This window comes from Pan troglodytes, chromosome 5 (assembly GCF_028858775.2).
Source record: "Pan troglodytes isolate AG18354 chromosome 5, NHGRI_mPanTro3-v2.0_pri, whole genome shotgun sequence".
NCBI classification, from domain to species: Eukaryota; Metazoa; Chordata; class Mammalia; order Primates; family Hominidae; genus Pan; species Pan troglodytes.
Genome location: NC_072403.2, coordinates 173,297,844 through 173,324,462, shown reverse-complemented (window position 1 = coordinate 173,324,462; position 26,619 = coordinate 173,297,844). Strand labels below are relative to the sequence as shown.

Here is a 26,619-nt window from a genome sequence, read left to right as displayed (position 1 = left end):
CAGCCCTCATTCTAAAGTCAGTTAAATTATTTAACAACTCGAGCACTTCTCACCTTCTTCTTCAGAGGATGCCTTGACTATTCTTATTTTGGCGTTTGCATATAAATTTGAGAATCCGCCTAAGTTTCACGAAATCAAAAAGCAATAGCCTCCCTGGGATTTTGATTAGAATCTGTTGTCCCTTTTTACTGATAGAAAAACTGAGGTGCAGAATAGTTAATGTGCCCAAAATAGGGTACCAATACACAACTAATAAGAGATAGGGCAGAGCTGCAAACTTGGGCAGTTGAACTCTCAAGCCCACATGCAACCATCCCACACCAGGCTAGGAAATGGGCCTTGAGGACAGAAGTGGAGCTGAAACTCAAGACCCAAAACAAACCAAGCCTTGTCTGATTTCTCTTTAGGCTCATCTGCTTGGGGTTCCTCTTTACACTTCACCAATGCCATCTGAGACCCTGGTTCATGCATTGCTAGTGAGGGTTTTACCTGAGGGCACGGTAAAATTTCAATTTACCTTGAAATTTTATAAGGAAAAAAGAATTCTTAATTTTTCTTCCTAATGCCCTAATATTGAACTGGACACTGAGGAAGGCAGCATTTAACCCCCTGCATTTCCGATGTCAGCTGGCTTCCTTTTCTTAGTGTAGAATTGGCAAAGCAAAGGATTTGTCAAGTAATTTACAAACGCTAGACCCCAGAAACCTAGTGAAAAACCGAGCTTGGCCTGGCCAGATTGTCTTGACGCTATTAGTGGCTAATCCGGGGACAATGAACAAATTGCATGAATATTCAACATCAAACTGTTACTGCTGCCAAGCTGCAAACCCATGTAAACCCCTCCTATTTATGTGGCTCCCAAAGTCAAGTGCACTGAGCAGGGGCTGCCAGCTTAACGCCTATTCCTCAGTGGGAGCCTGGGAGTGTTGAAACTCAGTAAAGAGTTTTCCAGCCTGGAAATATCTGTGGAAATGCCGTCTGCGAAAGGCCAGAGATGTGATGATTCAGACCCTGCAGGGCCTGGATTTGTGCCAGAGAGTGGAGCTTCTGGGGCCTAGAGAATGGGATGTCTCAGTGGAGCTAAGATGATTTCAGAGAAATCAGGCCGAAAGCTTCTTCCCATTTCCCTCCTATCAGAAATGTATAGGAATCTTGCAGGAATGCAGCCTGCCTTCCGGATAGTCCCAGTAAGTGCAAACATGCCTCCCTGTGACTCTCCATATGCCCGAAACCATCCTCAGAGCCAACCTGCATGACCCAGGAGTGACTTGCACTCAAAGCTGTGCTGTCTTCTGCCCTTGGGGGAATTTCTGGGCTGCTCTGCCAAAGGGAGTTGTGAGCCCAAGAGACCTCCCGCCTCACATCTCAGGAGCAGAACACCCCTGACACGTGCAGGAGAAAGAGCTCGGAGTTAAAACTGAGCCCCAAGATCAGTTACCGATTGTGGCAAGCTTAGGCAAGTTGCCCAACCTCACCATTGTCTCAGTTTCTTATTCTGAAAAGTGGGATGATAAGAATACTCGTCTTGTGGGATTCATAGGAGCCTTAAAATGAGATCACATGTGTGAAACTCTTACAGATGCCCCTCAATTTATGATGGGATTACATCCCGATAAACCCATTGCAAATTGAAAATACTGTAGGTCAAAAAGGCATTGCATGCACCTCACCTACCAAACATCATCGTTTAGCCTCGCCTGCCTTAAACATGCTCAGCACATTTACGTTAGCCTACAGTTAGGCCAAATCATCTTACACAAGGCCTATTTTATAACAAAGTGCTGAATAGGCCTTGTAATTTATTGAATACTGTACTGAAAGTGAAAAACAGAAGAGTTGTATGGTCTCGAATTAAAATTTCTCTGAATGGATATTGCTTTTACACCATCGTAAAGCTGGAAATTTTCAGTGGAATCATAAGTCGAGGACCATCTGTATACAGATTGTTCATTATTAAAAAAGATTGTAACAATTTTAGGGCCTCTCAACTATTATTGTTAGAAAGTTTGTCGTAACATTAGACGTCTTCCTGGGGTAGTCTGCCAGGCTCTTCTGCTTCCAGGAAAAGCGAGTCCGCTGCTCGCAGCTTTCCTTTTCATCAGAGTATTTGAAACTCCTGCCATTTTCCTCAAAGGAAAGCTTTTGTTTCCCAAACTGTAAAGTCATTTCATTATTCTGTTTTGAGCTGGAGACTGATTACAGGACTGTGAGTCTAACTGTACGTATGTGTTGAGTTTCTTTCTGATTTGAGAACACTTAAGGATGTGTGTATCTGTGTGTGTGTGTGTGTGTGTGTGTGTGTGTGGTGTTTGTGTGTGTGTCTGTGTGTCTGTGTGTGTGTGACCAGGGTGTGGTGGGGGTAGTTTTCTTACCTTCCTAGTTATTTGTATTTACTGATATCCTCAAAGTTGAGCCCTTGTGTACCTTCACTAAATCATTCTACAAATATTTTTTAAAATTAAGCTCCCACCCTGTGCCAGTGATGGCTCTCATGTGCTGGAGAAACAGTGGTGGTTTTCAAGTAAATGCTTCCCTAGTCCCGGTTGCTTGAGGGGTGGCACCCACTCTGGGTATGTCCTCGTCCTTGTCCAGGGCAGGCTTGACTTTAGGGCAGTCCTGCTGGAAGTGAGGGGTGAGCAGGGATCTGGAGGAGGAGAATGAGAGGAGGGAGATGGCGTGGGGCTGGGGGTGAGAGAATGGGGCTCAGGCCGCGATGGCAGCAGGAGGGGAGGCCGGATTTGTGGCCTGTCCTGTGGGCAGCCGTCACTCAAGTGGGACCCAGGGCTCCATGGCTGGCTCAGCTACTGCCCAGCTGTGAACCCTGTGAACCAGGGGAGCGGTGAACCAGCTGTGAACCAGGGGAGCGGTGAACCCTGGCCGAGTGGCTCCACCTTCCAGGCCTCAATTTCCTCATCTGTAATCAAAGTACCAACCTCAGAGGATATTGGGAGAATTAAAGGAAGGATTATTGTTAAAGGGCTTAGACTATGCTCGACAGGAAGTAGGCACTACATCAATGTTTGCAAAATAAAGATAAATCAACTAACGCACAATGAGTTTAACCTCAAGTGTATATTTTTCTTTTTCAGAGCACTTTTTTTCTGACTCTAAAAGCACATCGTGTTTTTGCTAACATTTCCTATTTGTTTGTGTTTTAGACGCCTTCCTGAGTCCTGGATCTTTCTTCCTTCTGGAAATCTTTGACTGTGGGTATTTATTTATTTCTGAGTAAGAGCGTCCACGCATCATGGACCTCGCGGGACTGCTGAAGTCTCAGTTCCTGTGCCACCTGGTCTTCTGCTACGTCTTTATTGCCTCGGGGCTAATCATCAACACCATTCAGCTCTTCACTCTCCTCCTCTGGCCCATTAACAAGCAGCTCTTCCGGAAGATCAACTGCAGACTGTCCTATTGCATCTCAAGCCGTAAGATACTTAAGATTCTATATTTTCGTCTTCACTGTGGATGTGTGTATCAGAATTACGGCTCTTGATGTGGATTCACTAGGCTTTCGTTGTGTGCTGAGCTGTTTTTTTGTTTTGTTTTTGTTTTAGGTTTGAAATGGCTATTTTGTTCTCAATCCCCCAAAATTATTTTTTGAATGAATAATGCCAGTAGCTCAAAATTCAACAGCCACAGACAGGTATACTATGAAAAGTAAATACGCATTCCATTAGTTTCTTTAGTTCTCCTCAGAACCAATCAGTATTAATGATTTCTTAGTTATCCTTACAGAAATAGTATACATATAGATCTTATACTTGTAAATGCATGTGCGTCTGTGTATATATCTATATAGATACATATACATACATATATATATTTTAAAAACTAAGTAGCAGTATACTACATTGTTTTCTTCCTTGCCTTTTTTCTTCAGCTTTTTATTTTGAGATAATAGATTCACATGAAGCTGTAACAAATAATACTGAGAAATTCTGTACACTCCTTGGCCAGTTTCTCCCTATGGTAGCATCTTGCACCACTGGAATAGCATATTCCAATCAGAAAATTGACATTGATACAATCCACAACCCTACTCCTATTTCTCCACTTTTAAGTACACTCATTTGTGTGTGTGTATGTGTCCGTGTATGTTTGATTATGCTAGGTTATTTCATACATGACTAATTTGACTGGCCTGAGTTTCAACAATTAAAAAGATGAATGAGTGTATTGGGACATCCAGAAATGCATTTTGCTATTGATATTGATTAGCCTTAGGCCTATACCTATTCTTAAAAGTAGAGAATGCAGTGTGATATTAATAATGATATATATATGTCAGTATGAATATATTTCAAAATATGAGCTTTTTAAAAATTTGTCTATTAAAAATATCAGCTAAGATTATGCCAAGAGTCTAAAATTATTGATATATTTTTGATACCCTTTAAATAAAATGATCAAATTTGAATTTGAATCAAGACAATTCAAGCTATGTATAATTATCCAAATGGATTACCACTGATCCAGTCTTATTTGTTAAACTTCAGAATACTAACTTGTAAGGAAAAAAAGTCATAGACATATCTTTATTTATGACTTTTTTCACCAACTCAGAACTTGCAGATAGGCCTGATACTATTTTGGATATAGTTTGAGTGCAAGAGCTTCCATGTCTTGTATTACAATGCTTTATAGAAACATGTCTTGAAAGTGTTCATAAGATCCTAAGATTGAGTTATAATTGTAAAACAGCAACTTTAGTCTATTTGTCTCTGGCCTATTGGGTACAACCACCAATTCAATCCAATATGATGCAATGTACTTTTCCTTGTCATAGACTTCACTCAACATTGGTCTCCAAGTATGTACGCTTCTACAGTGGTATAGAAAAAGGAAAAACTTGTCCAAACAGGGCAGAGACAGTAGGAGATGATTTGGACAGGAACTGTAGCTGTTTGAAGAGAGATAAGTTTGTGTAATCAAGGGAAAAGAGACAGTTGACTGAGATTTAAAAGATGTTTATAATTTTAAATGTCTTTTTACCCTCTAGCAGTTGGTCTCTATTTAAGCAGAATTTAAATTTAACAAAGCAATACTGATTACGCTTTTTCATTGAAAACTGCATTTATGTGACTTGCATACACCTATGGAGGTTCCAAAATCTGTTAGTTTGCAATGTGAAATCCTGTATGTTTCTTTTGTCATAACCCCTACCCAAATTTCAAGTGGGCGGTTACGAATTGGGTTTCTCATCTGGAGTTAAGAAATAAGAAACAGGATTTGGAATCAGAGTCCACAAGAGTACTATATTTTTCTTTTGATTGATGGTAAAGACATGCTAAGTTTATGGCAGGATTGTGGAGATATTTTTCTCAGGATGCATTAGCGTATTTGCTTCTGGTGGAAATTAAGATGGGCAACAAATTCAGAAAGCAAGGCAGATTTTTATCCATCACAAATTAATTAAATTATTTAGAACAAACTCCAAATGAAACTCAAGAATTAACCATCTAAGACAACTGGCATCTCAATGCCGGGTGAAGGGTAGGCAGTCTAATGCCACTGAAGGACCTAGAAGCACCTCCATCCAGGTATACCCAGTGATGCTCTGTGCCTTCTTCCCCAGAGGAAGCACCTCCATCCAGGTGCACCCCAGCAATGACCTTTGCCTATGTCCCCGGAGGAAGGCTTCCTAGGGCTTTGGGCCAAGCAATAGTGGAAGCATTTTTAAACAATCCGAAGCGGGAAGGGAAGATTCCTCCCTCTAGAGGAGGAGTCCTGGCTACTGGAAAAAGAGAACACAGTAGAAAGGGAGGGTGATGATCCTGGGTGGCTCGTGGGCACCTCATGGTGATAAGCCAGTGCAAACTATCCCCAGGTTTGAGAGAATCCTCGCCAGGATTCTCCGTTTCTGGTATCCCCATAGGTGTTAGCAGGGCTGTTCGCTTTTCCTGGTTCCTTTTCCTTGCTCTAGATAATTGACAGACTTCCTCTGTCAATTATTTCACAGTAACCAAGGCCATGTAAAAAGAGTGTTTAGGAAGCCTTGCTGGGCCACTGATCAGCCAGAGGAGGAGACAGTTTGTGGGGAATTCAGCAGCTTAACCAGGAGATGACTCTGCAGCGTCTGTGCTGTAACTCTCCTCTGCTTCCCTCTGAGTTAAGATAGAAAGTGTTCACGGCTTTAATTGTGTCTTCTGGTGTATGAGTCACTCTGAGCTTAGACAGTCATCAGCATTCATGATTTGCAGCTGATTTTCTAAGGAAACGGCAGAAAAAAATGTTTCCTTGAGACACGGAGCCCTTCCATCTCTGTGTTCGCTTTTGTCTAGCAGAGCTATGGCTTTGTCTCTTTTCTCATTAAATATTTGTTAAGAGCCTGGTGTGTTACCAAGTAAGTTCAAAGCAGTTACCAGCCCTGGCGTGGTAAAGCTCTCATGCAAAAGGCCATGCTGATATAAAAGACAAATAGAGAAAAAACAAGCAGTAAAGACAGCCTGGCTGACAGCAGGACACACCGAGACACTGAGCAGAGAATTTTATTCTAGTGGCAGCAACCAACCTCATAAATAACAACTTGAAAGTAATGTAATCTCGATGGATGATTTTTAGAGGGTTGCTTTGTCTTATTTTTGCCTAGATTTGTAGGCAGGAAAGGCCAAGTCAGGCTGGCTTGGCATGCTGAAGGAGGAAGGGAGGATGGAGCCGGCTTCATTAAGGTAAAAAGAAGGAAGAAAGTTGGAAGAAGTGGGGTGAAGGGTAGAATTTCATTGCCTTTCCACTAAGCAGGATATGCCATTTAATCTCCAGGGAAAGGTGGCCAAGACTGGCTTTTTTTGTTTTTTTTTTTTTTTCCTCTCTGACATTGTGGGTTTCAAAAGAAAACAGAAAGATTAGGAGAATCTATTAATGTCAGGGTTAAAAAAAAAAAAAAAAGGCAGGGGGTGGGAAGGATTGCCAATGACCTAATTGTCCTGGAAAGGGCCAGTAAAATGAAATGAAACACAGTGGACACCACCACCACCCCACACCCCCAGCCCTGGTGCCCTGCTTCCAAATTCAGTGTTGCTGTGAACAGGCTCTATGAGCTGGAGCCTGCCACTGAATATTCCTGGACTGTGACGCTTATGGTTTTAAACGGCTGTTGGATGCACAGCTACACATCTTCCTTTAATGGGGAAGGCCACATGGTGGCAAGAAGGGAGTGAGAATTTGGAGCACCTGCAAAATTACACATCCTGCCTCCCCTGCTACAGGCTGCGTCACCTTTGGCGAGCCACAGAAACTCTGAGTCCAAATAACAAGGCCAATTACAATGGCTGCTTCAAAATGCAGAATGAGATACTCTGTCTGAAAGTGCTTTAGAAATTCCTTAAAGTACACCAAATTTAGGATTGAAATTGGAATTTGTGTCCATGGAAGGAGGAAGAGTGGCGGGGCGGGGGGTGGTGGCGAGGGTGTCTTGATCTTTCTTCCCATTGGTTCATCACTTGGACAGGTAACTTCAAAACACTCAGCTACATTTGAAGTAAAGGGGATGGAATAGAGTTGACCAAGATTCCAATAGTTTTCTAATAAAGGGTTTAGAATTTTTTATTTTCCTCTTGGCAAGTTGTTTACTTCCTTTTCACCACCCCCACCGCATCCCACACTTGATGAGTGTTTGCCGCTGTATTTGTGTAACACTCAAAAAAGGAGAGTAATCTCTATATTGCCTCTTACAACACTACTGCATGAAGTGGTGAAAATGATATCTGTTTCTCGCTGGAATAATAATAAACATTTGTAACACACTTCAGGATGTATAAGTCACTTCAGATTTGCTACTTGAGAAGGGATTTGGCAGTGGCCAGGAGGCCTGGCAGAAGTTGGTCTGCTCCTATCTGGAAGGTGGGATCAGGGCCTGGTAACAAGTCAGGAACAGCGGCAGCAAGGGCTGTGCGTGCAAGAGGGTTGGGAGCTCCGAGTTGCTGGAGAAACTGCAGAGCAAGTCAAGTGATTACTAGAACCTGTCTGAAATTAACGACCATGGAGAATGGGAGTCCTCAACTCTGCTTTCCTCAGAGGAAGCAGATATTCCACCCAGCCGAGCCTGGGGGCAAAAAGGCAGTCAGGTCTTCCATCTGGGTTGGGGGCTTGCGCTTTGACACCTCCTCTGGGTAAGGGTGCCTCAATTTTGAATCTGTTCATGTGCTTATTGACCAAGGTGTCACCAGGTAGGTCTGAAAACCTAACAAGACAACCTAGTGGGACAGAGCAGTCTTTGGCACATGAGTCATAAAAGGAGACCTACTAGAGGCCGGTGTTTCTGAATCTCCACCCTGAAAGGTGTGCGACCTGCTGGTTTTGTGTGCTTTCCTGTGTATGCCATTCTAATCCCAGACACTAGCAGACTGATTCACTTTTCTGCCAGCACTGGAAACTGTCTCCAGGTGTGTGACTGCCGGCTGACCTGCTAGGTGAGGCCTGAATTTGAATTTCCTCCTCCTTATGCATAAAGTACTTTTTGCACATTGGATTTTCAAACTGTAAAACAAAACAATCTTTCCTTCTTCTATTCCTTCTTCCTTCTTCTTCCCTGCTTTGCCTAGGAGCTCCCCCGAGGGAGGTCAGCTGTCATTCTGATGGCCTCAGGATGATGCTGTGGGTCCTGGGCCAGCACTTTCATTTTGCTGTCATTGCTGGGCTGGGGAAACTCCTTCTGCCTGCAGACCCTCCTGCCCGGCAGCACAGGGAAGGCAAGGTGGCCTCTCAGGAGCCTCCTCTATGGTAACCTCTCTGTGGGGAATCCTGGCCGCATCAATGTGCTATCATCTGCTTTCATTCTATGTGTTAAAATTTTGTACAAAGTGAACCTAGCTCTCCAGCCCTGCCTGGCTGCCTTTCTGACTCTCTGAGAAGTGAGAGAAGATGGAGGGCGGCAGCTTCCTGATGTTTGTCAACTTGACCAGGCAACAACTGGGTGTGGGCCACCCCCCACCCCACAAATGAAAATACAAGGGAAGTCTGTGGTGTTCTCGATAAGAAAGCTGTTGATCCCCCAAAGAGAGTGTCACTGTGGCTTTTCCAACCCCTGCATGACCTTGAGAGAAGCAGTTTGTTCTGCTAACTCTGCAGCCGGCTTCCTCTATGCTTCTCCTCCCTGCCTGATTAATGACAGGGCTGCTTTTTCTCATTTCAATTCAATCTAAGCAGGAGTTTTCACTCTTTGAGTTCCAAACAGGTTTTGACTCCTTCACTTGTCCTGATAGGTAGTTACTCAGCTCCAAGATGTCAGAAAGGGAGTGTCCCTGAGTGGCCCCTGTCCTAACCCTTCATATCACTGCCTTTGAGCCTGTCAAAATGTGGAGTTGGGCAGGACCTACTGGCTACCTCTGCTGGGAGGACACAGCCTCAAATTTGGGTCCCCTCTTTGAAGGTCCAAAGAGTCATCCGTATCAGTTCCCAGATGGTGATCGCCTTCCCAGAAGAGGGTTCAGTAACCGGCTGTAGGTGGACATGATCCTAAAACTGATCATCTCTCCCTTCAGAGTAGCTGAACAACAGTGGCTTTGGTGAGTCAAGTCAGATGGAAAGGAATTCAAAAGACCCATGACCCATGACGAAGGGAATTTAAAGCCTCTCAGACCCGCCCAGGCCTCCTTCTGCCTGTGGCTCTAAGATTCTAACCCAAAGGCAAAGCCGTGCCTCCTGGACTGAGCAAGCGGCCCACGAGTTTATCTGTTGGGACAACCTTTTCCTCTTTTTCCTCTGTCACCTGCGGGTGCCTTTTATTTCTGAAGTGTGTCCACGCTGCACAGCTGAAACAAGCAAACACTGCCTGACTTCACCTGGAGTCACACACCCTGACAGCTCCACATCACGAGATCCCTCTGCTTCCACCAGTGACGGGCTAGCGGGGTTGCTTCCAGAAACTGACGAAAAGCAACCTTCCTTCTTTTCTTTTCTAGTTCTAAGGGGTGTATCTCCTGGGAGACCTCAGGAAGTGACAGGGAATTGTTATAAATAAAGTTTCGGTGCTGCAAAAGAAATAGCACTCGAATATAAAATTTTCTTTTTAATTCTCAGCAAGGCAAGTTACTTCTATAGAAGGGTGCACCCTTACAGATGGAGCAATGGTGAGTGCACACTTGGACAAGAGAGGGGAAGGGGTTCTTATCCCTGACGCACATGGCCCCTGCTGCTGTATCCTTCCCCTATTGGCTAGGGTTAGACTGCACAGGCTAAACTAATTCTGATTGGCTAATTTAAAGACAGTGACGGGGTGAGTGGTTTGGCGGGAAAAATGGTTATGACAGGGTACGGAATCAGAATAAGTCAGGGTAGAGTAGGTAATTGGAATGAGTCAGGGTGGAGCAGGTCATCGGAAGGAGTCAGGGTGGAGGAGGTAATCCGAATGAGTCTGGGTAGATCAGGTAATAATCCGAATGAGTCAGGGTGAAGCAGGTAATCGGAATGAGTCAGGGTGAAGCAGGTAATCGGAATGAGTCAGGGTGGAGCAGGTAGTCGGAAGGAGTCAGGGTGAAGCAGGTAATCGGAATGAGTCAGGGTGGAGCAGGTAATCGAAACAGGTTGCTTTACGAGGAAGTTAAGATTAAAAGTAGAAGGCAAAGAATTGAACATACTGACATATTGATTCTTTGAAAAGAAATTTAGAACTCATATCTAACGGAATCTATAACTGGACCAATGAAATGAGAAAGCTATGTTGAATCAAGCAACAAAGATGTTACTTTTACATCTAAGTCATTTTCTGATTTATTCAAGAAGTATTGAGCACCTAATATGTGTCAGGCATTGCGTTTGGTACTTGGGAAATAGTGGGAAGCAAAGGCAGCTACTGTCTTGCCCTCAGAGAGCTTGCAGTCTGGTTTTCTTTCTTTTTTTTTTTTGAGAAGGAGTCTTGCTCTGTCACCCAGGCTGGAGTGCAGTGGCCAATCTTGGTTCACTGCAGCCTCTGCCTCCCAGGCTCAGATGATTCTCCTGCCTCAGTCCCCCGAGTAGCTGGGATTACAGACAAGTGCCACCGTGCCCAGCTAATTTTTATATTTTTAGTAGATGGGGTTTCACCATGTTGCCCAGGCTGGTCTTGAACTCCTGACCTCAAGTGATCCTCCCACCTCGACCTCCCAAAGTGCTGGGATTACAGGAGTGAGCCACCACATCCAGCTGCAGTCTGATTTTCTAAAGATCTTATCATAATCTCTTACAAAACAGTTCTACCTGCCACATGTTATACTAATCAGCATTGACAGGACAGAACCATCCATCCATCCCATGTTTGGGCACAAATGGACCTTGTTCTGTTTTCTCCTCTCTTAGTAAAGCTTTATGTATAGGACAACAGACAAACAAACAAGCAACAACAAAAGACCACATCAGGTTAGCAAGTCAGCATGCCAAATGGAATGTAGCAGAAGCAATCAAGAAACTGCTTTAATTTAGATCTCACTTAAAATTCTTTATCAAGTTAAAGAATTTAAGTATCTGAATTTACATGATACTGGAATGATAGACGGGAGAAAAATAAAAGAATCACGATCCGTGCAGGCTAAGAGGAACAACACTTCCTGATTCTGCCTTCTTATTCTATGAACTTTTAGCCAGCTAGTATTTACTGAGCACTTACTGTTCCAGGAACTGTTTTGAGTAGTTAGGCACAGAGAGTTTAAGTGACTTGCCCAGGGTCACACAGGAAGTGATGGAGCAGAGATTGGGGCCAGGAAGTCTTTGAGTGGAGAGCCTTTCACTTTAGCACAACCCAGCCCTGCCCTGCATTTGAGGAGCCAAGCTCTGGAGGTGAGGCCATGTGTCCAACTGGTCAGTGTAGTAAGTGATGTCTTCTCAAACATGTGGCCTCTGAGGTGCCACTCCACGGGGCTATGGAATAAAAAGAGAAGCATACTCATTAATGGGCAGCTATTTTCAGCTGCAGTCATTACACTCGCTACATTTGTCACGTGTTGATTATGTATTAAGCATTGTGCTAAACCTTTCCTAGCCATTATCTCATTTACTAACACCACTACTCTGTGAACAGGCAATTCACCTGTTAACTGAGGCGAGAGGTTGGATGACTTGCCTAAGGCCGAACAGAGAGGAGGAGAGCTGAGATTCCAAAATCCCCTTTTCTACCACACTTTGAAATAAGCAAATGTCAAATGCTATGCAAGTTTTTATTTTAACACCCAAGGATGATGTTAAGCAAACATCTGCTAGGATCAAACCTGTGCATGCTAATTCGCTGCAGAATGCCTGTCGCCGCCCAGCAGGCATTCTTTAACAAACGTGCACCCAAGCTCAGTCCAGGGGGCCAGGCACTGGGGTCAGCACCTGGAGAACAGAGATGAGAGGGGTGCAGCTGCTGTCCTCGGTAGGGACCCAGTCTAGTGGAGAAGGCTCATAGACCCAGCATGGTAGAGCAGTGAGTTGACGATTAGACTGGAGGTACACAGGGAGTGCAGGGAAGGGGACAGCCCAGCCATCCTGTGCAGGGCGCAGTGACGTCCCCGTGAAGCAGCATCACAAGCCAGGTGCTGAGGAATGAGGGGAATTGTGAGATGTTGGCAAGAGGAGAGGTGGTTCAGTAGGTGGCAGGAGCATATGCTGGCATCACCAAGTGGCTAAATGGGTTTATTCAGGCAGCCAGGCACCCGAAGGAGATGGACCTATCAAATGTCATCATGGCCTTGCTGTGTCGTGAGGCCGCCGTGCAAATGAATGAGGCCAGAGGAAGCATCCACAGACACCTGCAGGAGAGCGGGCAGGCATACAGTAGCGCCTAGCAGCAACTTGCAGCCATTGACCCTCTCACTAGATGGGCTCCAAGTATCCATCCCTCAGAAATTTCAATAATTGTGACCATCGGTTTACTTCAAGATTTATTTTTGTCTTGACCTGAACCATTGTTCAAAATGTGCCTTGAGAAACTGTTAATTGGAATTTGAAAAAAAAAAATCTGTTCATGCATAATCTTTTATAGAAAGATGCCCAGCTGGGTCATTATTTCCTTGAACCATGTTATACCCTAAATATTATTAAGTAAAAATAGCACAATACAAAACTCTTGGTACATTCTAATACCAATTTTATAAATATAGACTGGAAGTAAACTTGTCAAAGTGCTATTTTTAGGAATTAGAGATGATTTTAGAAAATTGTCTTATTATCTGGATGTCTTATATTTTACACAATGATCATGTATGTTATAAACTGGAAAAAATACAAAATAAAACCCAAACACCAAAAAAGGACAAAATAAGGAACAGCTTATGGAATGAGTGGAAAAGGAAAATATGAAGTGAGCCCATTGTGAAATCAAGTGTGCTGAAATTCATCAGCACCTTTTACTGATTGATGGATGGATTGACTGCATCTTCCAGGCTGGGTGTGGCAGAGGCCCCGAGACCAGGGGTGACAAGGAAGGTGTTTCAGGCTGTGCCTTACAGGACCTGAGCAGAGCATAGTCAACCCTCATCCCAAATATTGCAGTCATTCGTGGAAAGGAACTGAGAGGAAAGAGCTGGATGCTTGGTGTCACGGCTGAATTATGTCCTTCCGAGATGTTGAAAGCCCAGTGCTGGTGAATGTGAACTTGTTTGGAAATAGAGTCTTCATAGATGATCAAGTGAAGATGAGGCCATTAGGGTATGCCCTAATCCCACAAGACTGCGTCTTTATAAAATGTGGACACAGAGAAAGACATGCAGAGAGGAAGACGATGTGAAGATACGAGGACAATGTCCCCTGCAAGCCAAGGAACACCTGGCTCCCAGCCGCTGGGAGAGAGCTGTGACACAGATCCTCCCTCACATGCTCAGAAGGAACCAACCCTGCTAACACCCCGATCTGAGGTTCCTGGAATCCAGAACTCAGACAATCAATTTCTGTTACTTCAGTTCCCCAGTCTGTGGTCCTTTGGCAGCCCCAGGAAATGAATCCAGTCTGCGTTCTAAGTCTTTTCTTCTACTGTGGTGGTGAAGTCCAAAGTGAAGTCCAGTTTCGTGATAAATGACACATTAATATGGTATCTATTTCTCTCTCCTCTCCCTTTTCCTCCTTTCTATCTCTCCCACCCCTACCTTTATTTTATTGATAAGATAGGAAATGAGAGATTATACAATAAAATACCTTGCTTTTATCCATGGACGAGGCCAAGAAATCCTTTTTCCCACCTCTTAAATCCAGGAACTCAAAGGAGTAAAGTGCGGCTGGCTGGTGACATTGGACATGGAGGAAAGTGACAAACTGTATATAAACTGTGTAGGAACCTCATCTGGGGCCAGTTGCCCCACTCAGATCTAGCCAGTGGGTGCCATGCTGGAAACCCAGCCCCGAGGGGTGGATTTTCTGCTGACCGGAGGGAAAGCCTCACACGTTTCCTTCACCATGTGTTCCTTGCTCACCATGTTCATCCAGCGTTTGTGTCATCTGTTTAAATATGCTGTCTGGGGCCGGGTGCGGTGGCTCATGCCTGTAATCCAGCACTTTGGGAGGCTGAGGCGGGTAGATCACCTGAGGTCAGGAGTTCAAGACCAGCCTGACCAACATGGTAAACCCCGTCTCTACTAAAAATAAAAAAAATTAGCCAGGTGTGGTGGCGGGCGCCTGTAATCCCAGCTACTCGGGAGACTGAGGCAGGAGAATTGCTTGAACCCGGGAGGCAGAGGTTGCAGTGAGCCGAGATTGCACCACTGCACTCCAGCCTGGGTGACACAGTGAGACTCTGCCTCAAAAATAAAAATAAAATAAAATATAACTACACTGTCCGAGTCTTCAGAATGGTTTTGCACAACCAATGGGGCAGTCTGCGTACGAAAGATAGAATGAAACTGTCCTTCAAACGTAGAGAAAGGCAGAAGGGCAATAGGAGAGGGACACCCGTCACAAATCAGGTGGGGGCATTGCCTACCCATTTTGCAATATTCGGTTCTGTCTTACTGGCAGCGTCTTTGTTTGGCCAAAAAGAGGGCAACAAATCTTTGGTTCCTCTACTTGCTCTGCTTGAGGAACTATAAAATGAAGTCATCTCACCAAGGCCATCCGTTCTGTTGTTCCATATACTTCTAGGGTTTTTAATCTGAAGTATCGAGGAAGCTGTCTATCTGCCTCTCCACCTCATTTCAGATGTAATGTTTTCTCTTCATAGTTACTGTTACACTCTGGCCCAATTCCTAGTGAAATGATTTTATTTAGAATTGGGCTTTTACTTGGCTAAACTTTTCCATATGATGCTTATTCCAAAATGAACCCTTCATGCCAACACATTTTTATTTATTTAGGAGAAAGAAGGAGGTATTAGGAATGAGGTCTGATGATGACATTAGTGTGTTATTAGCTCAGGTCATCTGGTGATAGCGCAGGCAGTGTGGCTGATATACCTGGTGACTGGAAGCATATTAAATATCCAAATGCATCAGTCTCATGAAGCTGATTCAATGGAGAGTGATAAGCAAGGACACTGGAGTTCTAAGTTTTTAACAGGAATAATGTAACTGTGATAGCAAGCCTTGTGTATTTTGAGTAATAATCCATTTATTTTTTAAATGTATCTATCTGCCTCCTGTCTGCCTGCCTGCCTGCCTATCTGTCTGTCTGTCTATCTGTCTATCTATCTATCTATCTATCTATCTATCTATCTATCTATCTATCTATCTATCTCTGTCTATCTTTTTTACTGTGAATCTGTGTCCCTGGTACAAGAAATGACCTTACATTTTAAATAGGGAATTTAGTCACTCTAAATTTCAAACAGGTGGCCCTAAAGAATCAGCAAGTTTAGGAATACACATGTGATACTGAATTGTATGAATGGATGCTTGGCTTAAGTCAAGTTGTCTTAGCTATTCATATGGTTTATAAATAAATTAATTCGCAAAGTGCCCATTTGTTTCTGGAAGCATTAAATTTCACTTCTGACTTAAGTTACGGCTTTTAAATTAGGTTGTGAGTTTGACTTTGGTGTCTTGTAAGGTTATAAGGCGATCGTGTGTGGTCTTCATGGTGCAGTGGATATTTCCAGGAGGCAAACAAGACAAGCCATTGGGGTATAGAAAAAACAAACCTGAGAGCTTCTATTTATGTTCCTTTTATCTCATCTCGTATCATGCCATCATATTATATCATATCATAAATGTCTGGATAGGACATTTTATATATTTTTTAAATTATATAAAATACAAATTTTACATATATAAAAGTTGTATATGCTAATGGTGCATATTTAATTTTTTTTTTTAAGGAATCAAAAACATTGAAAGACCACTGCCTTAGCTATGGGTTTTGGTTTCACCATACTGGAGATGGAATTTATATAGCACACTTAAAGTAAGGGGGAAATAGTTTTATGAAAACAAGCTCTAAAGCAAGGAAATCCTAATGGCAAAAAATATTTTTGTATTTTTCTCTATTTCAGTTTATCTTGGGCCAAGATGGGATCTGAGGCATTGTCAAACATTTTGAGAACTCCCTTCTCTGGTCCTATTCTGGTTCTCCTGAAAGGAGGGAAAATATTAGATTAAAAGTATTCTCCAATTCCACAGTCTGTTTTGAAGGAAAAATCCTAGAAACGCTTTGGTAGATACAGTGTTTTATCATACTGTTTGGTAGATACAGTGTTTTATCATACTGTTTGGTAGATACAGTGTTTTATCATACTGTTTGGTAGATACAGTGTTTTATCATACTGTTAGGTAGATACAGTGTTTTTTCACCTCTGCCACCTCAGAGTATATGGTTACATGATATGGAAAGTGTTGAGGACAGCAGTTATTTTCTAGCATCCTTATGGCTCCCTTTATAGCTTCCAAGTGGCTGTTTTTGGGTAGATTTGATGTGGACACACTGTGCTAGGGCCGTGGAGCGGAGGATCCTGCCCCGATGTTATGGTAACACGCACTTGGAGCCTGGAGTCTTGGCTTCTGAACAGTGGCCTAACCACCTTGGTGACACAGTCAACTTACCTGGGTTTGGTTTTTTAATTGTAAGATGAGGGAAATAAATTGTAAGGTGCTAGACAAACGTAAAGTAAAGGTATTCTTGCTGTGATTTCCCCACTTAGTCAGACCATCATGCCAGCAGAGGGAGTCGTGCATGTTTTAAAAGGGAGCTCTGGTAATTTGGTAATCTCTTCCCAACTTCTTCTTCATTGATTTCATATAGATAGCTTGGCACTGACATTTGTGGCAATATTTGCACCATAGAAATCGGCAGAACTATAAATCAGGGCTTTTTTTCCTCCCACCTACTGCCTCCCCTGCCACACAAGAGCTGGTTGTTAACCATTTTCCAGCACAGCACCATTGGCACCGTCACTGTGGACGGGGGTAGAGAGCTACAGTCATCTTGTGCAGGTTGTATGTCCACCCCAGGGCATGTGGTTCTCTTGCCAGAAGAACAAGGCACCAACTCATCAGACACAGACACCAGCCATCACAGGGCATTCCGGGTGAATGCAAACGTGTTCAGTTGGTCTTTGCAGGCATCACATAGAACATGCTCTACGCTACAAGGTGAGTTGGGAGATGAGGAAGAGACCTTGTCCTTCAACCCAGTCACAGTCTAGTGATGGCAAGTTCTGCATGTTATCCAAACAAGAACAAACCCAGAGCTGGTGTGTGCAGGGCCCCGCAGGAGCAGAGGCACCAGCTGTGCTGCCTGTGAGTCCTGTCCCAGGGCAGTGGCCTGGGCAGGCGGGGTCAGGGGAGGAGGTATCTGGCTGGACTCCCTGATCCAATTCCAGGGCTTTGAGGATTTCTGAATATGCCATGCCTCTCCCAGCCAGTCCTTTCACCAGGGTAATTATGATGTTCATAAATGAGATTGTTCATGTACAATTTCTACACCAGTAGCCAACTTCTTTAAATGGAAAGGAACAGATTATATATACCTATGTCTCCAACTAGAGCTGAACATGATTAGTGAGAGAAAACGCAGGCATAACGCCAATGCCTCTCATACTGGATTACCATGCACCTGATGGACTCCCCCAGGGACACACAGGGAGAAGCATGTCTTTTGGGCTTGGATATCGCCTGCAACGTTGTGACAGGCTGTTAACACAGGTCTCCACCACAGCCTCTCCCAATGCGTCCTCCATCTGACACACCATAAGGCTTTTTAAAGCACGCTCAAACAGTGAGATGCCCTTTCATTCAACTTGGTAGACATCTATTGAGCACCTTCTGTTACCATGTACCAGGCATTGATGGGAGCCCAGTTCTGACCCGAGGCTAGGTTTTCCAGCTCAGCATCTCCCTGGCTCCCAAGCGGATGACCGAGTTCTCCCGTGTTCCCCTGTCCTTTCGCGTCCCCACGCCTGTGCTCACTCCGCCCCTCCCCTGGCTTGCCTTCTCCACTGTCTGCTCATCTTTCATTGCTGAAACGCTGAGTCAGGCCCTAATGATAAAACACCTAAACGGAAATTGACAAGGACAGGAAAGCCTGAAGGTGAAGAACACGTGTAACATGAGAACCGCATCAGCAGGTGGGCAAAGGTGAATCAAAGCCACGTGTGAGGGGAAAGTCAAATTAAGACAGAAGCAGGGATTACTGGGTGATAGGTTTGGCTGTGTCCTCACCGAAATCTTAACTTGAATTGTATCTCCCAGAATTCCCACGTATTGTGGGAGGGACCTAAGAGGAGGTAGTTGAATCATGGGAGCCAGTTTTTCTCGTGCTCGTCTCGTGATAGTAAGTCTCACGAGATCTGATGGGTTTATCAGGGGTTTCCGCTTTTGCTTCTTTCTCATTTTCTCTTGCTGTCGCTACTTAAGAAGAGCCTTTCGCCTCCCACCATGATTGTGAGAACTCCTCAGCCATGTGGAACTGTAAGTCCAATTAAACCTTTTAAACCTGTTTTGGTTTCGTTTTGGGTATATCTTCATCAGCAGTGTGAAAACGGACTAATACACTGGGGAAAATCATCTGAATTAAGAGAGTGCTGGGGTGGGGCCTGGGGCGTCGGGGCTGATGCTGCCCCAGCATTTTGGTTTCCACAGTGGAGCACAGGGAGGAAGTTGGGAAAGAATGAGGAAAGAACGATTGCCCGGAAGCGTTTCACTGTCCTGAGGAGAGTGAGCCTGAAGATTGTAGAAGGCAGTTGCAGAGGTTGTCTGTCATCCTGGACAAGAGACGCACTTGTTGCAGACGTTTGCTTGAGGACAGAAGAGACTGGGGCTGCTGTTGCCTATTCTGTTTCATGGCTTTACTCTGAGAGCCCTGAAAGCATTGACCCTTTGCTTCAGTCACCCATTGAGTTATTCCCACCCAACCCGAAGGTGGGTTCAGAACCCTTTCAGAGACATCTCCAACTTGTATTTGTGTCTAAGAGTGTTAGTCTCCTTTGTCAGACTATGAAGAAGCCTTGTCAAGGCAGGAGGGAAAAGTGCTCTTGGCAGCCCCGCAAATCCGGCTTTAGCTGAATGGTATTTTTTGTTTGTTTTCTTTAATCCTCGTCAACTGGACATGGAGCAGTTAAGAGAGGCAAGTGTGTGTGAGCCTGGACAGCTTTCCAGCTCTAGGGGCAGAGGAGGGTTGATAGCCCTTCATGGCAGGGTGCATGCGAAAAGTTTTGCTTGCAGGCATAGATAAACTTGACTATGTCTGCTCTACTCAATTTGATGTATAGTTTGAAAGGTAATGTTGTATTAAGAATAAAATAATGGGTATATCTACCTAAAAAGGAGAAATTACAATGGGTTGGTGGCTGGTAGGACTTTTAGAGTTTGAGCTATCAACAGGAAACTTGAATCTTGCGTTTTTGTGTTTTCTGTTTTTTGGTTTTTTTTTTAAGGTAAGGGAGGTTATTCTACTGTGTGGTTCAAGCGGATATACCCCTCAGCCACTGCAAGGATATCAGTGTTTCAGGCATGTGCTAGGCTTCAGAATATAAAGACTAGAATGTTTTAGGTTCAAAAAGAGCTTGTTATACATTTAAAATATGGGTTTTGCCTGTAATGTGTGCCAGAGAGACAGACCTGAGAACCACACTCATGCTGAAGGACCAGGATATCTGAACCTGATTACCGAGCGTGAGATCAGGGTGAGTCACTGTCAGTCTGTGTTTGCTGGGTATATGCGTATGTTTTGTAAATCCAAGAGTATGGGAAATGGCAGAGAAGGAATGAGCCATGGCCTCAAAAACCTTGAGATTCAGCACAAATATGTCCGCTGGGATGTGTAAACATTTTCAACCCACAGATACGGGGAAGCTTAATTCTACAGAAACATTTGCTAACTAGGCAACAGATTACAACACATGCAGTGTATGAGTTATGGAAGAGTAGGATCATAAGTTAAATAGGGTCATTAATGTAGCTTGCCAAATTGTGAAGACTCTTGTAATAGTATTAAAATTGTACTCAAGCCTATAGAAATGTGAAGCATCTAGACAGTCTCTATGGGGTATTTAAATAAGTATTTAAAATGTCACATAAAAAACATAGCTTGTAGTCCTACCAAAGAAAAAATTGTTAGTATGAAGCTGGATATGGTCTGATTTTTTGAAACTGCAGATGGGCCTGTTGCCTTTATCTCAGTCTTATCTAAGGAAGGCCAGCAGAACAGGTTTGGAGGTCAACGTAGATAGTTTTGAAATATAGTCACGTGCCCCATAATGACTTTTCAGGCAGTAGACCACATTTACAACGGTGTCTGCTAAGATCGTAATACAGTATTTTTGCTGTACCTTTTCTATGTTTATTTTATTATTTATTTATTTATTTATTTATTTTGAGACGGAGTCTTCCTCTGTCACCCAGGCCAGAGTGCAGTGGCACGATCTCGGCTCACTGCAACCTTTGCCTCCTGGGTTCAAGTGATTCTCCTGCCTCAGCCTCCCGAGTAGCTGGGACTACAGGTGTGTGCCACCATGCCCAGCTAATTTTTTTGTATCTTTTAGTAGAGACGGGGTTTCACCATGTTGGCTAGGCTGGTCTCGAACTCCTGACTTCAATTGATCCGCCTGCCTTGACCTCCCAAAGGGCTGGGATTACAGGCATGAGCCACCGTGCCCAGCCCTATGTTTAGATACACAAATAGTTCCCATTGTGTTACAGTGACCTACAGTATTCAGTACAGTCACATGCTGTACAGGTGAGCAGCCTAGGAGCAACAGGCTTCTGAAACCCCCAAAATTTGAGACAGGCCTCAGTAAATTTAGAAAGTTTATTTTGTCAAGGTTGAGGATGCATGCCTGTGACACAGCCTCAGGAGGTCCTGACAACATGTGCCCAGGTGGTCAAAGCACAGCTTGGTTTTATACATTTTAGAGAGACATGAGACATCAATCAACAGATGTAACATGAACATTGGTTTGGTCTGGAAAGGCAGGACAACTCAAAGGAAGGAGAGGGGCTTCCAGGTCACAGGTAGGTGAGAGACAAATGGTAGCATTCTTTTGAGTTTCTGATGAGCCTCTCCAAAGGAGGCAGTAAGATATGCATTTATCTCATATGTAACATGAACATTGGTTTGGTCTGGAAAGGCAGGACAACTCAAAGGAAGGAGAGGGCTTCTAGGTCACAGGTAGGTGAGAGACAAATGGTAGCATTCTTTTGAGTTTCTGATGAGCCTCTCCAAAGGAGGCAGTAAGATATGCATTTATCTCAGTGAGCAGAGGGATGCCTTTGAATAGAATGGGTGACACGTTTGCCCTAAACAGTTCCCAGCTTGAATTTTCCCTTTAAGTGATTTTGGGGGCCTAAGATATTTTCCTTTCACATTCCCCAACACCCCCACCCCCACTTTAAAAAATCATTTTGGAGAAAGCATTTTAGAAGAAGATGAGTCTCTGTTCCCGGGTTTTGTCTGATCTCTCATGACTAGGATGGCTTATTCCTAGACAGGTAGGATCTAAGTTATTAGGAAAACTCATTTTTATAAGGTTGTTCTATGAAGAGAAAATAGAGGAAGGAAGACAAACAACAACAAGCAAAAGAACAATCCTGGAAAAATCAATATAGGCCACATTACTCTGAAGCCCATACATCAGTAGGCAGGTATGAAAGTGGCTTACGTATGTAAATAGATTGTTGTTATTTTCTTTTGAAGTTCAAGTTGTCTGGCTTCAGTTCACAGGACTTTACAAAAGCACAGCTTAGTTTTCAGTGACTCCAAATTAGGAAAAATCGGGAAAAAAAGGAAGGAACAAAAAATTGGAAACATTATTTTGAAGACTTGTAGCCCAGAAAACTTAGAATTCAGTCCAAACTGTAGAAAATAATAAAAGTTGAAAAACGTTAGATAAGACTAGAATCTAACAACAGGTGTACTATAGTTTTGAAGCATAATTATTCTCTCTTCAGTTTCCCATTTTTACTAAAGACAAATCATGGTAGGACTGGTTTGCTTTATTATACTTGGCCTAATTATTTGTATACAGTGCAGCAAGAATAATTATTTTTACAAAGGCTTTTAAATTGGCTTTGATGGAACTGTGTTCCATAGGAGGAATCTTAGATAAGACTTTTTTAAAGCCGAGCCCAGCCATGGATTTGTGCCATCAAATACCTATGAGTTGGGTGATCAGCTCCTCTTGAGGTTCCAAGATAAACTTGAGGCTCCTGGACCTGTCAGAAAGTGACATTGTTTACCTACCACAGGTCAGGAACCCTGTGCAGGGGCTGTGTAGACAAAGGTATGAGGCCAGTTTTTTCCAAGGGGTTTTTAATTGGCTTCATAAGTCAAGTTTGATTCCTTAAAGGAAAGCACACCATTACAGTCAAAGTCTTGGTAAAATAAACAGTTTCTCTGATTGTGGCCTGTTACAGTGAAAATTGATTCTTACTGCACTTATGCAAATAACTGTATTGTTATAAGTTAGTTATCAGAAACCTGCATTTAAGAACACCTGTTAGAGTTCTATAGCTGATTATAAAACCACCTTCTAAGGAGGACCAAAACAAGACAATTGTCCATGGATGACAAAATGTATTAGGGTAGCCATAGTGAAAGACACAATTGACAAGGAAATTTGTTACCTTGTGGCACACTAACAATTTAACATAAAAATTATAATTATCACTGAAAATGTACGTTAAGTCATATTAGAATTACAGGAGTTTACCCTGATTTTGGAACACATACCAATAACATATTTATACAAATACAACCTAAAGGAAACCAAACACCATTTCATATTTGACAATGTTTCCTGTATAATTTTTATACCAGATAAGCCAAATTATGTCACTTTTGGACTTTAGGGAATCTAATGTCTTAAAGGATTAATTAGGTAAGAAAAAGACATAATGTATAATTTGATTTTTGAAAGTTTGTCAAATATCAAAGGTTTAATACTATTGATATCATAAAATAGGGTCATTCATTTAACTAAAGTGATAACTCAAGGATTTCAAAAAAGGCAAACATCTTCATTCTTTGAGAGAGGAGACTTAATGTTCCAAACAATAAGCCCTAATAAAAATAGCACAAAGTCATTTAAATTTGTTTTTCAAAATTTTGTAAACAATCTATAAAATTTTAATCTTGACCATAAGATACAGCTTCCATAAGCCTTTTATAACCTTTATAACATTTGCTGAGGAGTCAGTTAATGCTTCAAGAAAACTTTGTTAATTTGACACAGGGGCCCATATGCTAGTCTTGCATCAGTGTGCCCTTCAACATTAATGATTAATTTATAGAGAAACTGAACTTATTTTATCTTTCAAAATTGACCTTTACAATCTCATGCACCCACCTCTTCCACAGTAGTCTCTGGGCCTTGAGTTGAAATGGCTTTAATTTCTGGCCCTGTGTCTCAGGAATGTAGTTTATTTTGATTGGCATCTTCTACGGGACCTGAAGATGGGGCTTTAATTGCTGTCAGTGTTTAAAATTTAGTAGGATTTGGTGTCATTTTTAGACCCAGGACTCAAAGTCCTGTAACTCAGTGTCACAAGTACTTTAAAAGTGCATGCAGAGAGATATACAGATGAAATAACCTTAATTTAAAAAAATTAATTTCAGTTTTTTCCTAAGTAAACCAAACTTAATAATAATATGGCAACTTGATCATATAAAAGTTTTTTAAAAAAAATCTCTTTTTATGACTTACACAGACTGTTCATGACATGCTTGGACTTTCTAGTTTGTCCTGAACGTCCCTCTTTCTTAAATAACCAGTCATTTTACTCTAGGACTAAATTTACCATACAAGATTTTTTTCTCATATGAAATTATTTCTCTTTAAGCTTTCTTGCCAAATAAACCTCTGTATTTTTATAACTTTCTTTACATCTCTTTTATTTCCTCATTCCTTTTACCTTGTTTTATACATGACTTTTAAATAAGCTTTGAATTAGACAAAAATTGTTCATCTTCTTTTTTAAAAGGACACACTTTGTTTTTGGAGAGAATGTTTTCTATTGGCAAATACCCAAATAATGAAATATCTATTATTTAATTAAATATAACTTTAGATTCTAAATTATGATGAGTTTGTCTACAAGTATTTATCCTATAACATTTACCTAAGTATTTTATTTGTTTAGCTAGATTATTTATGGAAACTGTGATAGTCATCATTTAAAGTTATGGTACCACTGTTGGAAAATTATAACTGAGACAGTGAAAAAGATTTGACCTAACTGACTCCATCCTGCTTTTTACCTCCAAGCTGTCCTTGCTCATTCCTGGGCATAGGCCACATTCACTTTTGGAGGAACTTAGTTTATAGTTTAGTTTTGAAACAAAGATGATAACAAATTTTACTGCCTGTGGGCTAGACTGCCTAAAGCCACAAGATTAGAAGTTACGGTAATCTTACTAAATTTGAGATGTAGCTATTTTTATTTAACCAATATTAATGTCTTATTTGTTAAAGAGTACGCAAGAAAAGATCATTCTGATTTGGGCTGGGTTTATAATTTTGTAACCCCTATGCCAAATTTTTGACACCTTATAGTATTTGGCAGGGATAAGTATGAAATTGCTTGATTAATAAATGGAAACAAAAATATATGCTGGCAACTTTTAAGACATTTCTAATACTACTTTACCAATAATTTTAAAGCTAGCTTATTTATTAAATATATTAGTTAAGTTACATAAACTTGAAAAAGCATTTGACTAGTCTCTTCCTTTTTCCTGATAAAGTATTTGATTCAAGTGCTTTAGTTTTCTTAAACTAATTAATTGGAACTCTTTATATATTTTCAGTAGTGAAACATTGTGTACACAACACATAAATACATAGACATATTAGGCATGCCGATAGAAGTACATCTTATAGATTCATAAAAACCTTTTTTGTTTTATCCTGTCTCAGACTTTCAGATTCTTGATAATCTGTTTCACAATCCTAGGCAGCTGTCAGCTAAATAGCCTTAAATTTGCATATTAAAGGAAACAACTAAGGTGTAAATCAAATAGCAAAATTTACATTATAAAGTACAGAGAGAAAAAGTCTGGTGGTACTAGAGGGAAATTAAAGATGGATGCCAAATCAAATGTAAAATTATAGAAATCTATCATAGGCTTGTATAAGGAGACCAGTTTTATTTAGATAGGGACTTCCTATCTTTTAACTGGATCTCTGAGCTCTGGGCAAAAACCACACTGAATCCTGGGTCTTCAAAAAGGGAGAATTATTATGAGGTCAGACGCTTTTACAGTGCACTTAAAAAAATTTTTTTTAAACAGAGACGTTCCTAAGTGTCTAAACCATACTCTTCCTTAAAAATCCAAGAGTAACCTCTGTTGCAACTATTTTAGTCAAAACAAAACAAAACAAAACAAAGGGGTCTTGGCTATCTATGTCTCTGGGGTGTGAACATACCAGTGCCCTGTTTCACCTCCTGATATTTCTGTTCTTCATCACATCCTGCCTGGTCTCTGACCAATCATCTATTTATGCCTTGATTGACTTAATTCATTTATTCAACAAACATCGGTTGAACACCTGCTTAAGGTACATACTGTTCCGAAAGCTGGACAGACAAGTGAGGACCCATTCCGTGCTCTTTTGGGGCTTATATCTCCGTGGGAAAATCCAAGGCTTTGCCTGTCTGACCCTCGAGGAGCCTGTTAGGGTCTGACATGGAGTCTTGCTATGAACATGCTATGAACATGCTCAATTCAGGTCTCTCCTGGTCTGTGCTTTCAGAGTCCCCCTGTTCTACTGGTCCCAACTCCTCATTATGCCCAAGGCTGTGGAACAGAGTATCAGGATCAGCAACAAAGGGAACAGAAAAGTTCCCTTCTCTTTCTGGCTTTGTTAGAACAATCAATGTATTTTACAGCTAAATTTGCAAAAAATTTTCTAGCAGCTTGGCAAGGCTTTCCTCATAGAGGAGTGGTAATGAAGCCCTTTTATCCAGCCCCATGGCTCATACAGTGTCACAGCTGTTGGTGAAATTGATAGGTGCCCATGGATTAATTCAAGCCCAGTAGAGAAGAAAGCAGCCATCACCTCCAGGCAAGCCTTTGGGATTCCTCATTGTGGCTTTCTGCTCAGCTCTTCTCCAGAGGGTGCTGGAGTGGGGGAACTCATGTCACCCATCAAAGTTCCACTTTGATGAGGAATGCCTCATTCTAGCACCAAAGTGATGTCTGCCCACTTATCACCAGGTTTCAAGCTGATTTATGGGCAACCCAACTTCTTTCATTTGGTTTACACTTTTTTTTCCTTGAAAGTCAGCCTTTCCTGTTTGATGTGCGTTTTTTCCC

The 26,619-nt window shown here is 42.2% G+C and overlaps 1 protein-coding gene across 5 annotated transcripts in view; it reads left to right on the top strand.

Moving 5' to 3' along the window:
- AGPAT4 (1-acylglycerol-3-phosphate O-acyltransferase 4) overlaps window positions 1-26,619 on the top strand; it is a 139,286-nt gene that overhangs the window by 39,566 nt on the left and 73,101 nt on the right. For 4 of the 5 annotated variants that reach the window (XM_016956591.4, XM_016956589.4, XM_016956590.4 and 1 more), the window contains one exon: window positions 3,159-3,425. In XM_016956591.4, the coding sequence (XP_016812080.1) occupies window positions 3,248-3,425 (178 nt within the window). In that variant the 5' untranslated portion in view covers window positions 3,159-3,247. Of the gene's footprint in view, window positions 1-3,158; window positions 3,426-18,757; window positions 18,777-26,619 lie in introns of those variants that run through there. The other variant, XM_054686971.2, reaches the window with a different exon arrangement.